The 23,224-nt window shown below is 40.4% G+C and overlaps 1 protein-coding gene across 1 annotated transcript in view; it reads right to left on the bottom strand.

Moving 5' to 3' along the window:
• Positions 1-20,475, bottom strand: part of ASB11 (ankyrin repeat and SOCS box containing 11) — a 31,898-nt gene extending 11,423 nt beyond the window's left edge. The window contains exons 1-5 of the mRNA XM_073616945.1: positions 20,157-20,475; positions 15,017-15,106; positions 13,232-13,311; positions 7,292-7,399; positions 3,261-3,411 (exon numbers count right to left, since the gene is read on the bottom strand). Of these exons, the coding sequence (XP_073473046.1) occupies positions 3,261-3,411; positions 7,292-7,399; positions 13,232-13,311; positions 15,017-15,106; positions 20,157-20,388 (661 nt within the window). The 5' untranslated portion in view covers positions 20,389-20,475. The remainder of the gene's footprint in view (positions 1-3,260; positions 3,412-7,291; positions 7,400-13,231; positions 13,312-15,016; positions 15,107-20,156) is intronic.
• Between the last annotated feature and the right edge of the window lie 2,749 nt (positions 20,476-23,224).

Raw genomic sequence — 23,224 nt, 5'->3', positions numbered from 1 at the left:
ATTTAGAACTCCCAGAATTATTAATTATCGATTCCTTAACCCCTACACAGCTTGCTTATCCAAAGAAATACAATTTGTCCTACTAGTTGCATTTATTAGATCATGTATAGTTTCAAACTATTCCATGTCTATTTGGGTCACTACCACCCTAAAACATAGGAATATTGTTTTGTGGTAGCCTTCAACTTGGTCTACAGCAGCCTCTCTAATCCTTGAAATAAATATCAGATATCAGGACACCCTGGTATATTAGTGTAAACAGTAAGTTTAATTATAAAAATAAATAAAAGAATAAAGAATTTGGTGTGCTTAGTATATTTGACACCCAGGGTTGCACTATGCAGCTAAATAATTTTCAGCATTTATAATGTTATTAAACAAAACACAAATTTTGGCGATAAAAGAAATGCTGACAACAGTAGTAGACATGTGCATGATGAAAAAATGTGATTAGTTTAGTTTCATTTAGATTCATTATTCTAGTTATATAGTTTTGTTAAATTCGGTTGATTTGTTCAATTTGTATTCGGAATGTCTCTTTTCCAATTTTCTTCAAATTTACCGATTTACCAAAATGATACATTTCAAATCAGTCGAATCGAAAATGTTATATTTTTCTTCAATTCGAATGCGGCAAAGTGAATAAACAAAAGAAAGGGCTTCATCAAATGATTACAATGTCTCTTTAAATCACCTTTGGCTTAACAAAAACAACAACATTATTACAAAATGGTACTCTAATAAGAACACACACAGTATTTAATTTTAGAAATATGTTTACAGTTCAAATTCGAATGGAATTCGATTCAAATTTCAATTAGAACTTCAGAAATTTGGACGAATTACGTTTTGTTATTCGGAGCATTCGGAAAACTTAATTTATACTGTTATTCGGGTATACAGATATATCCGAAACTCTGAATAATTAAAAATTTGTCCGAATATTCATTCGGAATGAGACAAACCGCACATGTCTAAACGGTAGATTTACTGTACATGCTACTGTATGGTCATCTGCAACTATACCAATTAGCAGGGGTTCCCAGAGACCTGAAAGTTATTTCAAGGGTTTCTCCATGTTAAAAAAAGGTTGAGAAAGGCTGCTCTGTAGAAACCCTAGGGTTCCATGGAATCCAGGTCTACAGTGGTACCTGAAAGCAAGGAATATACAGTACTAGGACATACTAACATTTCCTGAGGGTTGTACGCCTAAGATTTTCCATCATTATTGTATAACTACTGCTTAGGGACCTGGTAACTAATACAACAATGGTAAAAAAAAAAAAAGGGTGAAGTACTGTGAGCAGCAGGATTTGTATGAATGGTTTTACTTTGCCCTTGGTAGTCCTACAACACTAATATAAGGCTTATGTGGGCCACAACTGTTGGTCTTAAGCATTCAACTGGAGACTTGACACCCACCTGGCTGACTCTCAGGAGATCTCCCAGACGTGCTGACCTGCTTCTGCTGTCCTCTCCTTGCTCTTGTGCCTCCAGCACCCGAGCCCCAGGCCCGAAGTCACCCCCCTCCCAGACTAGGGGGCACCCTCTAGGGCCACCAACAGCCTCCTCAGCAAGCCATCTCCATTTTCCACCCGACTCCCCTGCTGGCATGACTCGTGCCTATTTTTCAGGTGAGACTGCCTCCTGCCAGCCCATTTGCTGGGGATTGGCTGAGGCCCTCATAAATATGCCAAGCAGCTCCTCCTAACCTCCACCCATTATGTCTAGAACATTCTCCAATGTTCCAGAGAACAGGGGGAGGTTCCAGAGAACAGGGGGAGGCACTAAAGAGGCTGCTTGCTGAAGCATCCATTCCTTGAGTCACTTAACCCTGACCCAGATTCATAAGCCAGGCCTGGCTTTCAGCCAAGCCAATTGCCTACACTAACAACTAACCTATTTACAGTGAAAGGTATTTGGTAGAACACAGACCCTCCCTGGAACAGGATATCGCTCCAAACTGGATGAAAGATCCAGGAGGCAACTATTCAAAGTAGCTACCAAGAGGCCTACAGCAACTCTGAAGCATTTGCAGGAATTTATGACAGGGAGTAGTCATTGTGTGCATGTGACAACAATATCACAAATTCTCCACAAATGTGGCTTGTATGGGAGGGTTTCAAGTAAAAAGCTACTCCTCAAGAAAGGCCACATGCAGTCATGACTGAGCTTTGCCAAAGTGCACCTTAAAGATTCTGAGGCCACATGGAAAAAGGTGTTATGGTCAGAGGAGACTAAAATGTAATTATTTGGCCTCAACACCAAACCATAACACCATTCCTGGAGTAAAGCATGGATGTGGCAATATCCTGTTATGGGGGTGTTTCTCTGCAGCAGTGACTGGAGCACTTGCCAAGATAGAATGAAAAATAGATATGGCAAAATACCGTCACATTCTTGTGGAAAATCACTCCCCTCTGCCAGAAAGTTGTCAATGGGAAGAAGGTTTACATTCCAGCATAACAATGACCCAAAGCACAAGCAAAAATGGCCACATAGTGGTTGAAGGAGAAAAAGGTAAATTTTCTTGCTGATGTTCCCACTGCTGCAGCCGCCGTCCACTGCTCATACTCTCAGTGGCAGCAGTACGGGGAGAAGTTCCCAGTACTAACTGTCACTTTTTGAAATCAGTGTGGCCGTATGGGGCTCTGCCCCACAGCCGCATCATTCATGCACAGAGATCTGTGTATGAATGAACTACAAGTCCCGACATCCTTTGCAGATGACGGCCTGTAGTTTTAAATACATTTTCATGGCTCTGTGAGCACTATTGTAGTCCACTGATTCTTCCTGTCAGAATGCATCAGCTTGCTCATACGAGGTATGAGCAAGCAGACACACTGACAGATCTGCAGGAGGCCTGCATGGCATCAGCGATCTGCTGATCGCTGGTGCAATGCTTTACAGGTTCCTGCAAAAAAAAAAAAAAAAATGCACATTTTTTACCTGCAAAAAAATGTGCATTTGCTATTTTTAAAAAGTGAACTAATCCTTTAAAGCAAAACGGTGGTTCAACAAAATACTGACACCAGGGGGCGATCCTTTTTCCAACTCAGTGATTCTGTTTTTGAATTATTATTTTTTTTTCTGACATCTTGGCCATATATTTTTCACTTAGCTGTTATAAGTACATACAGCTAGATAAAACCAAAACTGTGTCAGTCTTAATTTCAGGCTGCAAAGCAACAAAATGTGATTATTTTAAAGAGGGGCGATTCTTTTCTATAGCCACTGTTTGTGACAGTTAAACATGTTACCTCTTATGACTGCTTCATGAAGAGGAGAAGCCAGTTGAGTTTCCAGCTCTGGGTTAGCACCATAATCCAATAGCATACTGACACAAGCAACGCTCCCACTGATACATGCGTTATACAGAGGAGTGATTCCATCCACTGTCACCACATTGACCTGGACAGAAGATAATAAACAGTCAGGGTTATGTATAACTCTATGGGAGGAATTTACAAAGAGTGATGCAAGCACCATGCTCGCATCGCTCTTCTACATATAAAAAAAATGGAGTGGACATTCTTCCAAAATTAACAAAAAGGGTGCAAGACCCTTTGTTCATTAGGAGCGATCAATTCTCTGTTCTGCAATATCTGTGACAGGCAGCACAAAGAACATGAGTGCTAGAGCTGTATACTCTGATATTCTATTTCTGCAATTCTGCCTCCCTGCTCAGCTTAGAGCAGAAGGGAAGAGGAAGGTTATTAACCTTGCAGGCTTTGCTTGTGTAGTGTAATCGCTGCACAAGCAGAGAGAGGGATGTCAGCTGTCTGCCGACAAAACACATTCCCTATCAGGATAACTGGCAAGAATCCGTGGCAGTTTTCTATGTTGAAAACTGCCGTATTCCCTCTATTAATAAGGGGTGGGCCTGCACTAGCTTCTATTTCACTCTGAAATAGAAACTGGCACAGGTGGTTCTGATAGACCTGAAACAGATCTATATACTTAGTTATTGTGGAGCACATCACTTCTGACTATTATAATGGTGCAGGAAGCTTAGTTAATTCCCATCTTTGTCTGTCTTATTATTGCCTTCTAAGGTGGGACATGAAAATGATAGTACATACCATAAACACCTGTGATTGATATTTAATACACACCTTTGCCTTTATGCCTATAGCAGCTAATTAACCCCTCCCTTTCATTTAATAGTATGCTGTGTTACTATGGATAAAACAGGCAGTTCTCATATCTGAGAATTTCATGCATCAAACACATAATCATAGTGCAAGCATGTATTTTTTTAAATTGTTTTATTTTTTGTGGTGTTGGCATATATCTCTTTGCTACAAGGGGAAAACAGACTATTGAATGAACACTTCCAACATTTAACCACTTAGAGACCGGAAAATTTTCCCCTTAATGACCAGGCCATTTTTAGCGATACGGCACTGCGCCACTTTAACTGACAATTGCGTAGACATGCGACACTGTACCCACACAAAATTGATGTCCTTTTTTCCCCACAAACCTCTGTCATCAGTGCCACGTATTAGTGCCATCTGTCATCAGTGCCACATATTAGTGCGATCTGTCATTAGTGCCACATCAGTGTCATGTGTCATCAGTGCCATCTGTCATCAGTGCCACGTCAGTGTCACGTGTCATTGTCCTGGTGCTCCAGGGCCTTCAAAAGTGTAATAGGTAGTCAACAAGTTAGATGTGTAATTTATGCTCCTAGATGGCGCTCCCTGCATGTTGGGCCTCTCTATGTGGCTAGGCTGTGAAAAAGTCCCACACATGTGGTATCGTAATACTCAGGAGGAGTAGCAGAATGTATTTTGGGACGTCATTTGTGGTATACACATGCCATGTGAGCGAAATAACCTAATACAATGAAAATTTTGTGGAAAAAAAAAAAATCTTCATTTTGCAAAGAATTGTGGGAAAAAATGACAACATCACAAACCTCACCATGCATCTTACTAAATACCTTGGAATGTCTACTTTCAAAAAAAGGGGTCATTTGGGGGGTATTTGTACTTTCCTGGCTTGTTCGGGTCGCAAGAAATGAGACCACCAGTACATCAGATGTGATCAATTTTTTATGATTTGCACCAGAGCTTGTAGACTCTCTAACTTTCACAAAGACCAAAATAATATCCACTAATTTGGGTTAGTTTTACCAAAGATATGTAGCAGTATAAATTGTGGGCAAAATTTATGATTTGCAAAATTTTATCACAGAAACTAAGAAAAATGTGTGTTTTTTTCAAAATTTTCGGTCTTTTTTTCATTTATAGCGCAAAAAATAAAAAACCCAGGAGGTGATCAAATACCACCAAAAGAAAGCTCTATTTGTATGAAAAAAGGACAACAAATTAATTTGGGTACAGTATTACATGACTGAGTAATTGTCATTCAACGTGTGAGAGCACTGAAAGCTGAAAATTAGTCTGGGCAGGAGGGGGGTTTAAGTGTCCAGCAGGCAAGTGGTTAAATATGAGATCTGGGGTCAAAAGACCTCAGATCTCATATTTACACTAAAATACAATTAAAAAATGGTCCTTTAAGAGCTATGGGCGGAAGTGACGTTTTGACGGGTGGGGGCCATCTTCCCCTCACTCGTCCCCATACCCAGCAAGGGAGGAGATCCGATCGCCTCCGCCGCTGCCAACGGCTCCAATAAGGGGCAGGGGGCACCGGAGCACGGCGGGAGCGCTCTCCCGCCGCCGATAAAAGTGATCTTACGGCGAATCTGCGGCAGAGACCACTATTATCAGAAGATGATCTGCCGGCCGAAGAAGAGGATACCGGGGTTATGGCAGCTAGATGCTGCCATAACAACAATATTCCTCTTCAAAGTTAAGACGTATAGGGGCGTGCAGCGTTCCGTAAGTGGTTAATAAGATTCAACTAATCCAGAAATAGGTAACAAAAATGGTGAAAGGTCTGGAGGATAAAACATATTGAGAGCAACTTCAGGAACTTGATATGTACAGTCTGGAGGAAAGAAGGGAAAGGAGAGACATGGCTGAAACCTTTAAATACATCAAGAGCGTGAAAAAGGTTCCGGAGGGCAGTATTTTCAATATGAAACCGAAATCAAGAACACGGGACAGATGGCACTGATAGGTACTGTGGGCACTGTGGGCACTGTGTTTTAGTTAGTGTTCACTAACATGACCTCAAACTAACTGGAGGAAAGTTTAAAACTAATATTAGAAAGTATTATTTTACTGAAAGTGTAGTTGATGCTTGGAATAAACTTCCAGCAGAGGTAGTGAGACGGTCAACAGTAAATGGCTTCAAACATGCTTGGGATAAACATAGATCTATATTCAGACATAAAAAGTTGACACAAAAAAATAAAATACAAAACGTGTATAAAAAAAAAAAAAAAAAAAAAAAAACAGACTTGATGGACAACTCTTTTTCTGCCTTTACTTTACTAGGTTGCTGTAATTTTCTGTGTAATAAGCATCTGTTGTCTGTGGGAACTGAAATTTGCTTAGATTACATAGTGTACATTCTGTAGCAAAGCCACAAACATAAATGCCAGTAATGCTATTTTAATAATTTCTGGAACAGAAGTTACTTCAGGTCACAAAGGCAGCTAGGAGACTGGATTTTCCTATATCCATCCATGTCACCAAAATAAGCAATTATGTTCATTGCACCACCTGCAGCTACTCAAATTATTCCTTCAAGTATAACCAGAGGTGACTGGAGCTGTGCAGTCGTACAGTACATTTATGTGAAGTATATTTGCTACCATCCTGTGAAGAACTTTAGTATTAAACCTTCACACTTAAAATTAAAAAAAAAAAAAAAAGTATGAAAACCCAAATTTCACATTCCTGACATGTGCCTGCTGTACCATTTGCTAAGCAGGAGAACACATTGTTGTCAGTGATCAGTGTGCTGTTACTTCTCCTCCCTCCGCTCTTACATAGCTGAGAACAGAGAGAACAGAGGGAATGTGATCACTTTTAAAAAAGGGGGGAAAAAAAGTATTAATAATGTTTTTTTTTTTATATCTATACACAAATGTATTGCCTTTTATTTCTATTTTAAACTGAATGGGCTGTTTTATAATGTGATTGTTTGCAATCACTTTAACAAATCATGCCATAAGCTTGGATCATAGACATGTGGTGGGAGCCACTGCTCAGTCTGGCTAGTTTTTAAAGGTGCAAGCTCTAAAATCATCATATTAACACAACTCAATACAATAACCCTTAGAAGTTTACCTAAAATTGTTCCATATTTTATTTATGCAGCCCCTTTAAGCACAAGAAAGAAACTACAAATGTCATAGTGATCAGAGACTTACCCGAGCTCCATTCTCTAGTAATACTTTGGCACAAGAGACATGGCCACCAAGGCATGCTTCATGAACAGGAGAAACTCTGTCTGTGGTCAGAATGTTCACATTAAAACCCTACAGTAAAAATATGTAAACTGTTATCAACATTCTATCAAAGTTTACAGACCAATAACTGCATAAGATATTGCAAAAACGGGGGGAGATTTATTAAAACTGGAGCACTCTGAATCTGGTGCAGCTGTGCATAGTGGCCAATCAGCTTTTAATTTCAGCTTGTTCAATTAAGCTTTAGCCATGAAACCTGGAAGCTGATTGGTTTCTATGCAGAGCTGCACCAAATTTTGCACTCTCCAGGTTTAGTAAATCAATCCCATGGTCTTTAAAGCCGAACTCCAGGAAATCAGTCACTTTATAAAATGTGCTGGCTTACTATGGGTTAAGTCCAATGAGGTGCAAGCCACCTTGTGGACTTTTCTGTTTTATTTTTAACTGGCTGTTTAAAAGCACTGGGAGTATAGTGATCACTATACTCCTTGCGCTCTGACAGTGGAAATAATGCATTCCAATACAACAGCAGTTCTGCCCACCCCTCCCCTCCACTGTCCATTCACAGAAGGCTTTGTATTTTGTGCATGGGTTTATATCCAACAAAGCGTTTTGTGAATGGGCAAGAGTTCAGGAGGGGCGGACAGAGCGGCTGCACATGACTCTGCAGCTATGGGAGCTGAGACACAAAAGGTCCAGTATCAAAGTGCCAGATGTACAGTAGATGTTCTCCCAGTGCTCAGTAAAAGTGTAAAATTGTAAACTAATCTGAAATTCTAGACTTCAGCTTTAATTCACGTCATTAGACTATTAGGCAGCCTTCCCCCACATATTTAACATAGAGGAACCCTTAAAATTATTTTCATGTCTCAAGGATCCCCTGTTAAATTAGTACATCTACATTTTACAATGGATTAGCATGACTGGTAAGTTGTAAATATCATGATTAATAAAAATAAAGAATGCAATTTATTTGGTGTAACGTGACATGTACAGAAGATCATATTATAACACCCTTCTCTTCTAGAAGACACAATTATTCTGAGTAATACTTATGAAATTAAATCAAATAATAATAATGATGTACAATTTAAAAATTGTATTGGTGTTGGGTGCAAAATTGCTTCTTTACATTGATGCTCATTGCGGTGGTCCCTTACATTAGTGGTAAGTGGGAGAAGGACCACCTTTCAATGTTGATCAGTAGGAAGACTGCCCCCCCCCCCCCCCCCCCCCTTACAAGATCATTGATGTTAGTGTTGATTGAGAGACAGAAATGGTTCATTGATCAAGGAACCTCCAGCCACCTCTAGGGTTCCACAAAACCATGTTTGGGAACAGCTGCTATTAGGCATTGCGGTAGTACCAGGGTTAGAAGAGCAAGCACCAGCTACAGGAGCAATACTTCTTCAGGAGAAGCTCAAAGCCTAAACCCGAGAACTAGCTCTCTTTCTTCCTCTGTCATTGCATGGGTTGAAGCTTCCTTATATTGTGGTTATTTAAGAAGAGGCTTTTCTGCTGACAAGTTACTTCATATTTCACTTTGCTATAAATCACAATTTCATTTCCACAACCATCTCTATTTTCAGTCATGTGACTGTGATTATTCGATTTCACTGGCTGTCATTTCTGAGAATAACAGTTGAGATGGCAAATAATGAATGGGAATTGTTCTGCCCATATTGTTCATAGTAATGTGTGCAATGTGCTGTTACAGATTATCCCCTTCCCGCCGAGCGTACGCAGATGTGCGTACTCGGCTTTCCGGGGTTATACCAGGATGATGCCCGCAGCTGCAGGCATCATCCCGGTACCGTTGTTTACAGCAGGCGATCGGCTATCCGAGTATAACAACCGATGCGACTAATCGCCGCTCTTACCGGGCTTCCCGTGCCATCAGAAGGCCCGGTGACCAATCGGCTGCCTCCGGCGGCTGGGGGCGGGCTGGAAGGAAGCCGTGGGCGGCTTCGTTCCAGCCTTCCAATTGTAAACGCGGAAGCGACGTCATGACGTCACTTCCCGTTTACTCGGCTGCCAATAGCGCCAGTTTAAAAAAAAACACACAGTAATCAGAATAGCCATTTTCGGCGATCTTAATACTTTAAAGTGCAAAGGAGGGATTTGGGGTCTTTTAGACCCCCGATCCCTCCATAAAGAGTACCTGTCACCACCTATTACTGTCACAAGGGATGTTTACATTCCTTGTGACAGCAATAAAAGTCATCAAATTTTTATTTATTTTTTTAACACAATTTATAAAAATAAAAATAAATAAAATAAATAAGAAAAAACATTTTTTATAGTGCCCCCCGTCCCTGCGAGCTCGCGCAGCAAAGAAAACGCATACGGAAGTCGCGCCCGCATATGTAAACAGTGTTCAAATCACACATGTGAGGTATCGCCGCGATCATCAGAGCGAGAGCAATAATTCTAGCACTAGACCTCCTCTAACTCTAACCTGGTAACCGTAAAAAATTATTTAAAGCGTCGCCTATGGAAATTCTTAGGTACCACAGTTTGTCGCCATTCCATGAGTGCGTGCAATTATAAAGCATGACATGTTTGGTATCTATTTACTCGGCGTAACATCATCTTTCACATTATACAAAAAAATTGGGGTAACTTTACTGTTTGGATTTTTTAAAATTCATGAAAGTGTCCCTTTTCCCAAAAAATTGTGTTTAAAACACCGCTGCACAAATACCGTGTGATATAAAATATTGCAACAATCTCCATTTTATTCTCTAGATTCTCTACTAAAAAATATATATATATAATGTTTGGGGGTTCTAAGTAATTTTCTAGCAAAAAATATGGATTTTAACTTGTAAACCTCCAAATTTCAAAAATAGGCTTAGTCATGAAAGGGTTATACTGTAATGTTAGTTTGACGTTGCTGCCATCTAGTTGTCAGAGTTAGTTATTATTTTACCAGAGCTTAACAGGAAGTAGTATTCTCCTCAGAGTTAAAGGCAGTAACCTTTAACCTGGAACTTTATTTCCTTCATTTCATGACTGCTCCTGGATCTAACAGATTGCATGCAGAAGAGCTCTTGATATATTCCTGGACTAATGTTGGAATTGTCTGTGAGTACTCTGATAGAGTGAGGCTGCTGTATAATGTTTAATATACTGACACATGTTTTGTTTATGCTTATTTTGTAGTTTTACAAAGTTATTCAGGATAAAGAATACATACAGATCTGATGCCTCACGTTTCTTGACTTCTGAATTATTGTTATGCTGTCTGACTAGTGTTATACAACAGTTCAATAACGCGAAGCAGAACAGGAATTGTAGTGACGTGACTACATAGGATGACATGCTGGAATTGAAGGATGTTACAAATAAATAAATAAGTAAATAGATTTAATTCATTCGGGGAAAGGGAGGCTAATGACCACTTGTTCTGTACTTTGCAGCAGCAGGTGTCTAAGGTGGTAATCGTGTACAGCAACTGCCACTCCATTGAATTGTGGTCATCCATTCAGGAGACAGGATCTCTGATCAATAAACTTTTAGCTTTCTCTGCAGACAGCACGTGGATTCCCCTTTAAATAGTCTGCCAAAGGATCACTGCTGACTATTTGAGTAAGAGCATCATCCAGCTCCCCTCTGTCCCGTCTTAATAATTTTCATGTTAAATTACTGTTGCGGTTTTATTAAGAAAGGGATGGTTGCATATTTGGTGAGAATGCCCCAAGCGAAGGGCCTATTGGTAGGATCAGATTGATCCTTGATATTGACAAGCCTGACTCACCCTCTTAGCCATTATCGCAAATGTGTTTTGCCTCACCTTCTAAACGCAGCACGGCATCCGATTCCAAACTATTGGAAAAAGACTCAGATTCCCTGCCGTGCGGAGTGGAGTGGATACGCCTGGTGAACAACATAATGGAGGCGAAGGGATAGATGGCTACATGTAAAGGTCATTAAAACAAGTTCTACACTGTTTGGGCCACTTGGATCCACTATACTTCAGGGGGTTCAGTGGCTCCACAAAACCCTTCACCAGCTTCTGCAATACTTCCAATGGTGGGGGTCTGAGCACTTTTCATAATTTCTCTCTCTCTTTATGAGGCCCTGATATACGATATATGACATGTGATACATGATCTATTATGTTTGATATATGATACATGATATATGTGAAATATTTCACATTTGCATTGATACTTTTAGTGTCTATGATCTTATTTGACTTGCCATTTATACCTACAGCTCTGCGGCTCAACCTTGCTTGAGTGCTCCTAAACTGATTTATCTTTTTGTTTGACTTTATTTTGTGTGTTTTTTTTGTTTATGAATGTCTGCTTGCTCACTTTTCCGCATCAGTTACACAGCTGCTGATAATTCACTCAATATGATGTGGTACTTCCTCAGACTGGCTCCCATTGTGGCCCATTCTGTTGTCCTTGTTAACGTTATTCTGGTGTACAATTTTGCTCACTGTCAGCTGTATGTTTAATCATTTTGGCTTCACTACTCTAATGTACTGTGATGTTTTCTACTTAGATGTATGAAAATCTTCCTTAAAGTGGAGTTCCGCCTGGGGAAAAAAAAATTTAAAGTCAGCAGCTACAAATAGTGCAGCTGCTGACTTTTAATATATGGACACTTACCTGTCCAGGGAGCCCGCGATGTCGGCACTTGAAGCCGATCTTCGGATCGACTCACAGGTGCTACCGCCACCATTCCTGGTAGGGAAACCAGGCAGTGAAGACTTTCGGCTTCACTCCTGGTTCCCTACTGTGCATGCGTTAGTCGTGTTGCACGTTCTGAATGGTCCCTGGTGTCTTCTGGGACCTGTGCGTCTTCCATAAAACTGCGGGGGGGGGAAGTAGGAGGGGCCGGACATGGCGTAGTTCACTGGAAGTGGGAGCAAATACCTGGATTTGACAGGTATCTGCTCCCCCTTCCCCCTGAAAGGTGCCAAATGTGACACCGGAGGGGGGGAATCCGATCAGTGGAAGTTCCATTTCTGGGTGTAACGCCACTTTAGGACCCCTTTCACACAGTGGCCGCCGTAAGTTAGCGGTAAAGTGCCCCTTTAGTGGGGCTTTTCGGGTGATATCGGGACGCTTTTAACCCCCGCTAGCGGCCAAAGGGGTTGAAAGTGTCCATGTTGCGGTGCTTCTGAAGTGCTTTGGAAGTCCTGCCCATTCATTTCAATGGGCTCCCAACCCACCTCAAAGATGCTGCTTGCAGGACTTTTTCTAACATCCTGCAAGTGCACCACCCCAGTGTGAAAAGTCACACTGAAACTAATGGCAGGCGCTTTTCAGGCACTAAAACTCAGTGTGAAAGGAGTCTTAATAAAATTTACATTAAAAAAAAAAAAAAGAAAGGGATGGTTATTCAGCTTAGAGCTGAATGGATAAGATTTATGATATATGGTGGTTTAGGTAGGCCTTAGCTGCTAGAGCTAAGCTTATTATGTTGTTTGCCGTTTAATTAATATTACATTGGGTAATCCCTTCTAATAATTAACCTTTGCAAGCCCAATAAACTAGTTATGAGTTCATTTATGTGTATGCTTCTTATTTCCAATGTTTCATCCAATGATTGCTACAGCTTACTTTGCAAAAAGATGTTTCTTTGTGGGCTCTGCCTGGAAGTTCATGTATGCTTGGCTTTTTTTCTCTTTTGCATCATTCATAATCTTACTTTCTCTATCATATCTACTGGTATTCATACAACCCGTCTCTATTATTAACAAATCTGAATGATCCTTATTGGTTCCTAAAAATGTTATTACTGTTAGTGCCATTATACAGCCACAAAAACAGGACTTTGGGTCATAAGTTTATTCTCTCCGTGTTATTGGGTAACGGAGCTGTTAGGTTCACATTATTGTATAATCAACACAATCTGTAGACTGCATTGTTTGTCTGTACATACCTGAGCTATTAGCGTTTTCACAGTAAGAAGTCTTCCATGAAATGCAGCATCATGTAGAGGAGATCGGTCTGCCCAAGAACCTAAGGAAATATTTTTAGTGAAAAAAAATCACATCAGATCTTTATAGCCATATAAGACATGTGAGTTTACACTGGTCAGTTTTCTTTAATATCTTACAGTAAAAATTGGAAAGATATTTTCAAGTCCACAGAAACAAATAAAGACATTGTAATGTAATTGTTTTGTTCAAAATTCGAATCCTTGGCCATTAAATCTCTGGTGATCCCTGACACCCTGATTGATACAAACTTAACATGAATGATACAAAAAATAAAATGTATTGCCTTTAAATATCTTGGCACGACATGTTCATGGCATCAATACAATCATAATTTAAATCACCATGGGCCGCATTTGTGGAGTCTGAACAAAGAACTGCTTGTTGGTCAATTCTGCCCTCGGGGAAAAACGTTTTTAAATCTGACTAGCAAAAGAGAAAACAGTGTAAAGTTAAAATATCATTAACCACTTAACCTCAGGTAGGTTTTACCCCCTTCATGACCAGGTTGTTATTCTGCTAGTTTAACTGGCAATTGTGTGGTCTTGCAACCACTGTGCACAAATTACATTTATATTATTTATTTCACACAAATGGAGTTTTTTTTTGGTTGTAATTGATCACAACTGTGTTGTTTATTTTTTGAAAAAATATATATATTTCCTATATTCTGCTCTAAAACATATCCAATAAAATCGAATGTCTTCATTAATTTAGGCCAAAATGTATTCTGCTACATGTCTTTGGTAAAACAAAATCCTAATAAGTTTATATTGATTGTAGATGTTGTAACTTGCATGTAAACCAAACTAATTATATATATATATAAAACATTTAATGAAAACTATATGTATATTTGAAAATTGATCAATCTTGATGTACTTGATCTAATTTCTTGAGGCCCTAAAATACCAGGACAGTACAAAAAAGCTCCCCAAATGACCACTTTTTTGAAAGTAGACAGTCTGAGGCATTTGGAAACATGGCCTGGTAAAATTAATTGAAGTTGTAATTTTTTGTCCACATTTTTGGGGAAATTAACATTTTTTCTTTGTTTACAATTTTTTTTTCACATACTGTCACCAGTGCAGTACAGTGTCATCATATGACTGATTTGGCAGTGATCAGGGATACTGACTGGTGACAGTATGTTTTTCTTTTTAAACATTTTTTTCTTTAACTTTTTTTTTTTAACATACTTTCATCAGAGTAGTTTGCCGTCATGATAGTGACACTGCACTACTCAGGAGGTGATCAGGATTTATTTATTTTTATTTTTTGTTTACACTTTGATTGCTGTTACAGGTAATTCTGCTTTTACATTTTAAAGGTGTGCTGGTCATTCCACCCCTTTTCCATCATATCAATAGTTCATATACCATTTATAAGCATCCAAAGTGAATGCTATCCATCCTTTTTACACTACATGCTAAAAGACCTGTTAAAGTTTACTAACTGTGACCACATGCTTCATGTTTTATTTCCTAGACCAGAATATGGGGAGGAGGTTTAGCTAATGCTTCATTTTGACTGGTATATCCCGATTTAATTATATAGTGTGCTCTGCATAACCAGCGGCATTAAAATACAAATCAATATTGCTGGGTGTAGTAAATACAATTTCATGGTGTGGATTTGACGGATTTTGTCCAATGATCAGCAGCTGTTTAACTGCTCTGTATTCATAATTCTACTAAAAAAGGCTAGTAAAGAATTTGAGAACATACCTCCCTGGAAGGGGTGACAGATATGATCGCCATAAAGTGCATTTCTCAATGCCCATGGTAGTGAAGTTAGTCCGTGCCTTTCTGAGGCCTCTGTAACAGCATGAAGAACCATTTGTGTGTGTGCAGACATCACATCGCTAGTGCTGCCGCAGGCTCAGTGTGATGACTAAACAACATCACATGACTGGGATCAGTGGCCACCCTACAGCAGTGCTGGTATCAAATCTCCAGACCAGAGCCAGAAGCATCAACATTACAAATACGGTTTAGGTTTAGGAATAGCTCTGTAGGATTTCATGTTATTATGCAAAAACTTATTCGACTAGTTGCCATACTCTTATGCATTACATATGATTGAATATATACACATCCGTATACAGATCTTGCTACAATTTCAATAATGTAAAATAAAAAATCTGCATAAAGATGGGCACTGTCAAAGCTGTGTTTATATTAACTTTAGGCCTTGTTCACACCTATGTATTTTTTAGTGCATTTTACGTTTTAAAGAAACACACTACAGTCCATTTAACATGGTTTCCTATGGGTCATGTTCACATCTGTGCATTTTATGGAAAGAGCCAGGGACTTTTTTCTTGTTTTTGGTTCCATAGACCTCAAAACGTGTTTAGAAAAACGCAAACTGCACCTGAAATATGCAAACTGCAACCCACCAGTGTAAACCAGGCCTTAGAGGACATTTCTAAATGCATATAATGATTTTTACTGGTGCCATTCACATTGAGTCTTTACCTGGGTTAGGTGTTGTAGGTTTAGCTGCATTTAGGCCCGATTTGCACTTGTGCAGAGTGCAGTTTGCATATTGCAGGTGCATTTTTCGCTTTTCAATACACGCTTTTGATCGATTGAAGTCTACGGTAGAGGTCAACCGATATAGGTTTTTCTCTGGCCGATGCCAATATTTAGCAAATCGCGGCGGCCGATGGCCGATATATGATGTAGATTTTTTTGGGCCGATATGTTAAGCTGATTTTTTTTTTTTTTCCCCTTCATCTCATAAAATCTAACAGTTAGACCCCTTTCACACTAGGGCATTTTTCAGGCGCTTTTGGGCTCAAAATAGCGCCTGTAAAGTGCCTGCCCTGCAGTCTCAGTGTGAAAGCCCGAGTGCTTGGTCTGGGCAGGAAGGTGTCTAAGTGCCCTGTATTGAAGTGGTTAAATGGTAAAACTGAGAACTCCTACACACAGAGTTCAGTCCATTGATAAGTTTAACCATTGTATCTGTTTAGCTTCTTTTCTCAAACTTGGCAGGCTGCCCAGAGAGGGGAAACAAGTCGTCCCATGGAAGACTTCGGGCAACTTGCATTGACTTCTGTTACAGAAGTCATTTGGAAGTCGCGCAGAAGTTATAATCGGCCTTTGTTATCAGCACAATCGGCAGATGCCGATTAATTAAAAAATGACAAATATCGGCCGATATATCGGCCGATATATCGGTCGACTTCTAGTCTATGGAACCAAAAACCAGAAAAAAGTCCCTGGCCCTTTCCATAAAATGCACAGATGTGAACTACATCCATAGGAAACCATGTTAAATGGGCTGTAGTGTGTTTCTGCAAAACTGAAAATGCACTAAAAAATGCATAGGTGTGAACCAACCGGGCCTTAGAGAACACTGAATTATGCGCAGCCAGGATCTGATCAAACCTAAAAAGCCCAACCACATGCAGTAAACACATGTAAATGCATCTAAGTGCGGCTAAAATCAGGAACATCTAAGCAAAGGAAAAAGTGATCTGGAAGACATAAAAGTTGTTATACTTCCCGGATCACTTCCCATGTGTTTAGAGAAGTTAAACACAGCAGAGTCAGTGTGAATGAGGCCTCCCTAGAAAAGTTGAAGGATCAGGTCACATGTACCCATTATAGAAATAAGAGTTTTACTTGAGATGGCCGATTAAACATCTGATGCGACAGTCAGGCCCACTACAAATGTTATTAAAGTATAACTAAAGGCAACACTTTTCTTTAGTTTTGGATAGAATGGAGAGAGGGTTTGGATCCCCTCATTTTTTCTGTGGTCTGTGCCCCCATTAAGGAGATTTACACTCTCTATTTGTCCTGTTTAGCATTATCATTGAAAGTGAAAGTAAAAGAAAATCCTGAATCTGTGGCAAGACTTGAAAATTGCTGTTCACAGATGCTCTTCATCTAATCTGACAGAGCTTGAGTTATTTTGCAAAGAAGAATGGGCAAAAATGTCACTCTCTAAGCAAAGCTGGTAGAGACATCCCAAAAAGACTTGCAGCTGTAATTGCAACAAAAGGTGGTTCTACAAACTATTGACTAAGGGTGGCTGAATACAAATGCATTTTTTTTTTTATACAACCGACCCTGTTGAAGTCAATCGATGGACATCGATTGATATACATTGATGCATGCCAGGTATGCGTGTGCGCTAGTGCATAGCTATAGGTGTGACTGAAGCTTCAGAGACTTACCAGTTTTGCACAAATTACATTTACACTACAGCGGAGTCCCCCTCCCCTACATTTCACAGTATTTTATATCATGAAAAAAGGAACAGGAACAATGGGAACCCATTTTGTAATAGAATAAGTGAGACTCCAGAGTTGGCAGAAGGCATCATAGAGCAGATCCCTCATATTATTTTTGGTTGGCTGATTCATGGAGAACCTGGGACATTTGACTGTGTAGTGTCACAGGTACCTCGTCAAATCGTGGATAATCTCATAGATGCCTTGCTGCCCTCTAGGACTGGGGTTGCCCTGACAGTACTGTGAGAATAGAAAAAGAAAAGAGGGCGCACTGGCTTAGTGCATTATCCTGGACTACAAGTTGACATGGCCTATCGGCCACTGCTGATCTAATTTCAGCACTGACTGGGTGCTCCTGCAGCTTATTTGCCTTCCTGCCTTTGCCGGTCCATCATATTCAGTGACTATTGTTCCATCCTTACTTTGGCCCCCTTTTTGAACCCACCAGGCTGGCTACAATACACGCCTTTGATCTCTTTGCTGTGTCTATTGCTGGTTGAGCCGCTTTTGTAAGTACATTTGGTATATTACTCTGACTTTACAAATGATGGCCTAGTATCAATATTCTATGGCCTCATAGGTTATCTTATTAGCAAGTAACAAATCCGTATCCTACATTATTTCATATACTAATGTTTGATTTATCTCTATTATAGAAGAACTACATATCCATGTATGTGACACTAAGCCTCTGAAGAAGGACACTCCTGTCCGAAACATGTCAGGCGTCATATATGGCATCTCCTATGCTAGCCCACTATTTGTTTCCAGGGCAGCTAAGTCTTTTGTCTAATATGTATTTTAATAATTCTTGATCTATTTTGATACCTGTATGTTATTGTATTCATCATTACTATGTATAATAAAGATTTACTTTTTTTACTCCTGAGGGGTTACACCGTGCCTTGTGCATTAGGTCTTTTTTCTTGTACAATTAATGGATTGGACTGACCAAATGTTGTTGCACTGATTGCCAACCCCTCATATATTTATATTTTTTCTTTTAAGGGCTCCAATACCCCCATGCTTGTGCAAAAAGATAAACGCACGCATTGGTCCCACATGCATACGTAAAACGGTGGACTGCACACTACACGTGAGATATCAGAGAGAAGTGCCAGAATAGGCTGGGAAGCAAGTGGTTAGTGTTTAGTGTCACTCTAAATAATTCATAACAGGGGATATTCAGTGCCATGAAATAGTATTTGCCCCCTTCTTGACTTTTTAATTTTTTTGCATATTTGTCACACTTATATTATTCAGATCATCAAACTTTAATATTACACAAATATAAACTGAGTAATTACAAAATGCAATTTGTAAAAAGATGATTTCATTTATTAGAGGGAAAAAAAAGCTGTCCAAACCTGCCTGGCCCTATGTAAAAAGGTAATTGCCCTCCCCTTGCTTAATCATGAATTCGCTGATTAACTAAATTTTTTGGAAAGCGGAGTTAAATTTCACTTGCCACACCCAGGCCTTATTACTGCCAGACCTGCTGAATGAATAAATCACTTAAATAGAAGCTATCTGACAAAGTAAAGAACACTAAAAGATTTCAAAAAGTAGCACATCATGCCGTGATCTAAAGAAATTCAAGAATAGATGAGAAACAAAGTCATTGAAATGTATCGATCTGGAAAGGGTTACAAAGCCATACCACAAACCACCATGAGAGCGATTATCCACAAATGGAGAAAACTTGGAACAGTGGTGAACCTTCCCAGGAGTAGCCGGCCTACCAAAATTACTCCCAAGAACAGGACAACTCATCCAGGAGGTCATAAAAGAAACCAGAACAACATCTAAAGAACTGCAGGCCTCACTTGCAACAGTTAAGAACAGTGATCATGATTCAACAATAACAAAGACTGGGCAAAAATTGCATCCATGGGAGAGTTCCAAGGCGAAAGTCACTGCTGACCAAAAAGAACACAAAGGCTCACATTTCACATTTGCCAAAAAAAAAAACAAAAAACTTGATTATCCCTAAAACTTTTAAGCGAATATTTTGTGGACTGATAAGACGAGTTGCCCGTGTGCAAGAGCCAGTAAAGACAGCGTGCAATTAGCTGGGATGAAAATAACTCCTCGTTTTTCTACTTTTATACAGAAGACCAAATAATTGTGCCCTACCAAGGGTGACAAGATACGTTCAATAGTCCTTTGCCTTTGCAACATGATCATACAGGATGTGACATCTTGGTAAACAAGCTTTTGCTAGACTGCAGGCCCACATCCTTACATTGCTGCTTCATCTAGGCTAGGTACCAGCAGTATAAACACATATACTTTCAGTGGATAAATAGAAAATAAATCTAATAGAGAAAACTCTAATTTACACAAAATGTCTGGTCTGTATAATATAATACACCAATGAGTCCCCTCCACACATAAAAAAAAAAATTGGATACCGAAGAAAAAAAAAAAACAGCTTATGTTTTACCTAGACTCACCATTAGCCATATTAATGTATGTGTTATGAACTCTCACAAGGAAGCATAGCACACCGTTAATGATGTTAACAATGTATGTATATTTACTAGACAGCTTATGGCAAACTGCTATGGAAGGCATTATGGTTTATATCATTTTAATCTTATTATACAGAATCATGTTACCTTGTACTATTCCATAGAACTCCTCTGCTATTCTGGCAGCCTCCTTCCGATTGCCTCGCACAATGTAAAAATGCGTGAGCACACACAAGGACACCTTGATTAAAAGTTTAAAACAGAACAGGGCAAATATTGCCACATAGATATTAGTAAGAGTCAGGAACACAGAACTGGCCTCCATTGTAGCAAACGGTCCAGCTAAACAGCTTGTAGTGTAGCAGTCTATTTTTGGCATCTCTGAAAGTCTATTTTAGAACTTTCCACTCTCTGACTACATAGAACAGCTCTCATTGTGCAATAAAGGAAACCTAAATGTAAATGAACGGTATTAGAAGAGACTCACCCCTGTGTCAGGATCATAAGTGTCAATCTATTGATAAGAGACTCCAAAAAGACCCGATTTAAAAACACAACTCAAATAGTATAAGACAGGCATGCGCAATCAGGGTTCCTCCAGTGTCAAGCGTGTGTGGCAGCAACCAGGTAAGGAGTACAAAAAGAAAAGTGTGTCTTGCCAAAAGTCAATCATGGTGGTGGGAGTGTCATGGTCCGGGGCTGCATGAGTGCTGCCGGCACTGGGGAGCTACAGTTCATTGAGGGAACCATGAATGCCAACATGTACTGTAACATACTGAAGCAGAGCATGACCCCCTCCTTTTGGAGACTGGGCCACAGGGCAGTATTCAAAAACATGATAACCACCCCAAACACTCCTCCAAGATGACCACTGCCTTGCTAAAGAAGCTGAGGGTAAAGGTGATGGACTGGCCAAGCTTGTCTCCAGACGTAAACCCTATTGAGCATCTATGGGGCATACTCAAACGGAAGGTGAAGAAGCACAAGATCTCTAACAACCACCAGCTCTGTGATGTCATCATGGAGGAGTGGAAGAGGACTCCAGTGGCAACCTGTGAAGCTCTGGTGAACTCCAAGCCCAAGAGGGTTAAGGCAGTGCTGGAAAATAATGGTGGCCACACAAAATATTGACACTTTGTGCCCAATTTGGACATTTTCGCTAAGGGGTGTACTCACTTTTGTTGCCAGTGGTTTAGACATTAATGGCTGTGTGTTTGAGTTATTTTGAGGGGGGCAGCAAATTTACACTAGTTATACAAGCTGTACACTCACTACTTTGCATTATAGCAAAGTGTCATTTCTTCAGTGTTGTCACATGAAAAGATAGAATAAAATATTTACAAAAATGTGAGGGGTGTACTCACTTTTGTGAGATACCGTATATACCAACCAAACTGTATTATATACTAATTGGTGGCCGGCTAGCGGTGGTTGATTCATCCACCCTTATCAGCTGGGTGTTCTTGCGGTGGATTTAACTGCTCTGTTTTACGTGCCTTACCGCTGACGGTCAATATCTTTCCCCTGGTTGTCATTATTGGATCTGGCTGCCTGGTTGACCCGGGAAGAGTATAGACAAATTTCCATCTCCTTGTTTGTTCGGCATTGATCTGCTCGTTCGTGTAAGTTTTGAGATCCATTGCTATACAGCCATCATATATATGTTTTAGCATGTTAATTTTTGTGAAAGCATGATTCTAATGAAAAATCTATATTGAACTATATTGTTACTGCTTTGTACTAATACCCATTATATTTACATTTATAAAACAAAATACGATTGTACTAAATGACACAAAGCCTCTGAGGAAGGACGACATAGTCCGAGACATGTTAGGCGTCATTTTCCAGCATGTATTCTCGCTAGCCTAACTTCTGATTTAGGGCAGCTAAGTTTCATGCCTATTTTGTACACTGAATATAATTGTTATTAACATTAATTTCCTGTCGTATCATGGCAGCATACACTTTGGGTTGTGACTCCGCCCCCACAACCTGATAGGACCACATAGCTATAAATTGACGAGAAGGCACCCGCCCCAGTATTCTCTTATTTTTCCTCACCTGTCAGGACCGCATGGATCAGCACCCCCTTACCGCTTCGCCCCAGCCAGGTTGTAGCCTCTCCTGGGTGGAAGTCCTTTCATGTACAGCCTCTAAACAAGCTAGATAGAAGGAGCCCCACTCTGGTGATCTCAGGGGCATTCTTTTTTACCGGCCTTAATATAAGCCTTAAACAAGCTTAGTTATATTGCAGCAGCCCTAAAATATAAGCCTTAAACAGGCTTAGTAATGCAGTGGCCTTAAAAATATAAGCCTTAAACAGGCTTAGTTGTGTGCAGCGGTCTCCCTCACCTCCACTTTCTTTTCCTGGTGTTCCTGGGCTCTGTTGTCCCTCAGGAGGTTCCCCAATGCGCGCTGAGCGTCTCTGTGCTTCCGCGCATGCGCAGTAGGCAGTCTCAGGGCATTCCCTGCCTGTTGCCAATTTCCAAGATGGCGCCGGGTGCCGCGCGGCATTACTGCGCATGCGCGAACGGGCGGCGATCATGGCGGCAATTTTAAAAAGCCCCAGTGACTGTTTCTACTGCCTCTGCTGTATTCTATGCTAGATGTTATAGAAAAAAAAACTCCCTACAGAGGTAAGTGGCTGTCCTCTGACTAGTTTTTCTCCTACCTTCCCACTATTCTTGCATGTCTCATCCTTTTGTATCTATAGGTTCCACCATTCCTTCTCTATGGAGACCACTGCCCCAGCAGATCACCGCCAGCCTAATAGGTAAGGGGGGAGGACATGCCTGCTGGATCTGAGTAAGTAGTGAAGACTGAAAAAGAGAGCAGGATACCACTAACGCTGCCTAAATTGGTCAGCTGTATCAGGTCCTCAGGAACGTCTAATTCAAGATACAGAGAGACCTTGCACAGAAGAAGCCGCTCTGGCCACAGACAGAGCCGCTCAAATCGCAGGAGAATTCGCTCAGGCCACAGGGGGAGTTGCAGAAGGAGTCGATCCAGATCTTATTCAAGACATAACCGCTCCTACCATAGAAGATCCCCTGCGCACAGACATCGGTCTCCAGCGCATCACTCTCGTCCCTCCGGAGACGCCTGCTGCGTATGCGGCACTGTTGCCCTCCCAGACAAACTGGCCTGTCGCAGGTGCCTCGAGGAAGCCACCAAAGAAAAAGACCCGGATTACAGGGAATCCGTTGGAGTTT

Source organism: Aquarana catesbeiana, linkage group LG02 (genome assembly GCF_042186555.1).
Source record: "Aquarana catesbeiana isolate 2022-GZ linkage group LG02, ASM4218655v1, whole genome shotgun sequence".
Taxonomy (NCBI): domain Eukaryota; kingdom Metazoa; phylum Chordata; class Amphibia; order Anura; family Ranidae; genus Aquarana; species Aquarana catesbeiana.
Note: the sequence above shows the minus strand (reverse complement) of the source record. Positions and strands in the feature narration are given on the sequence as shown.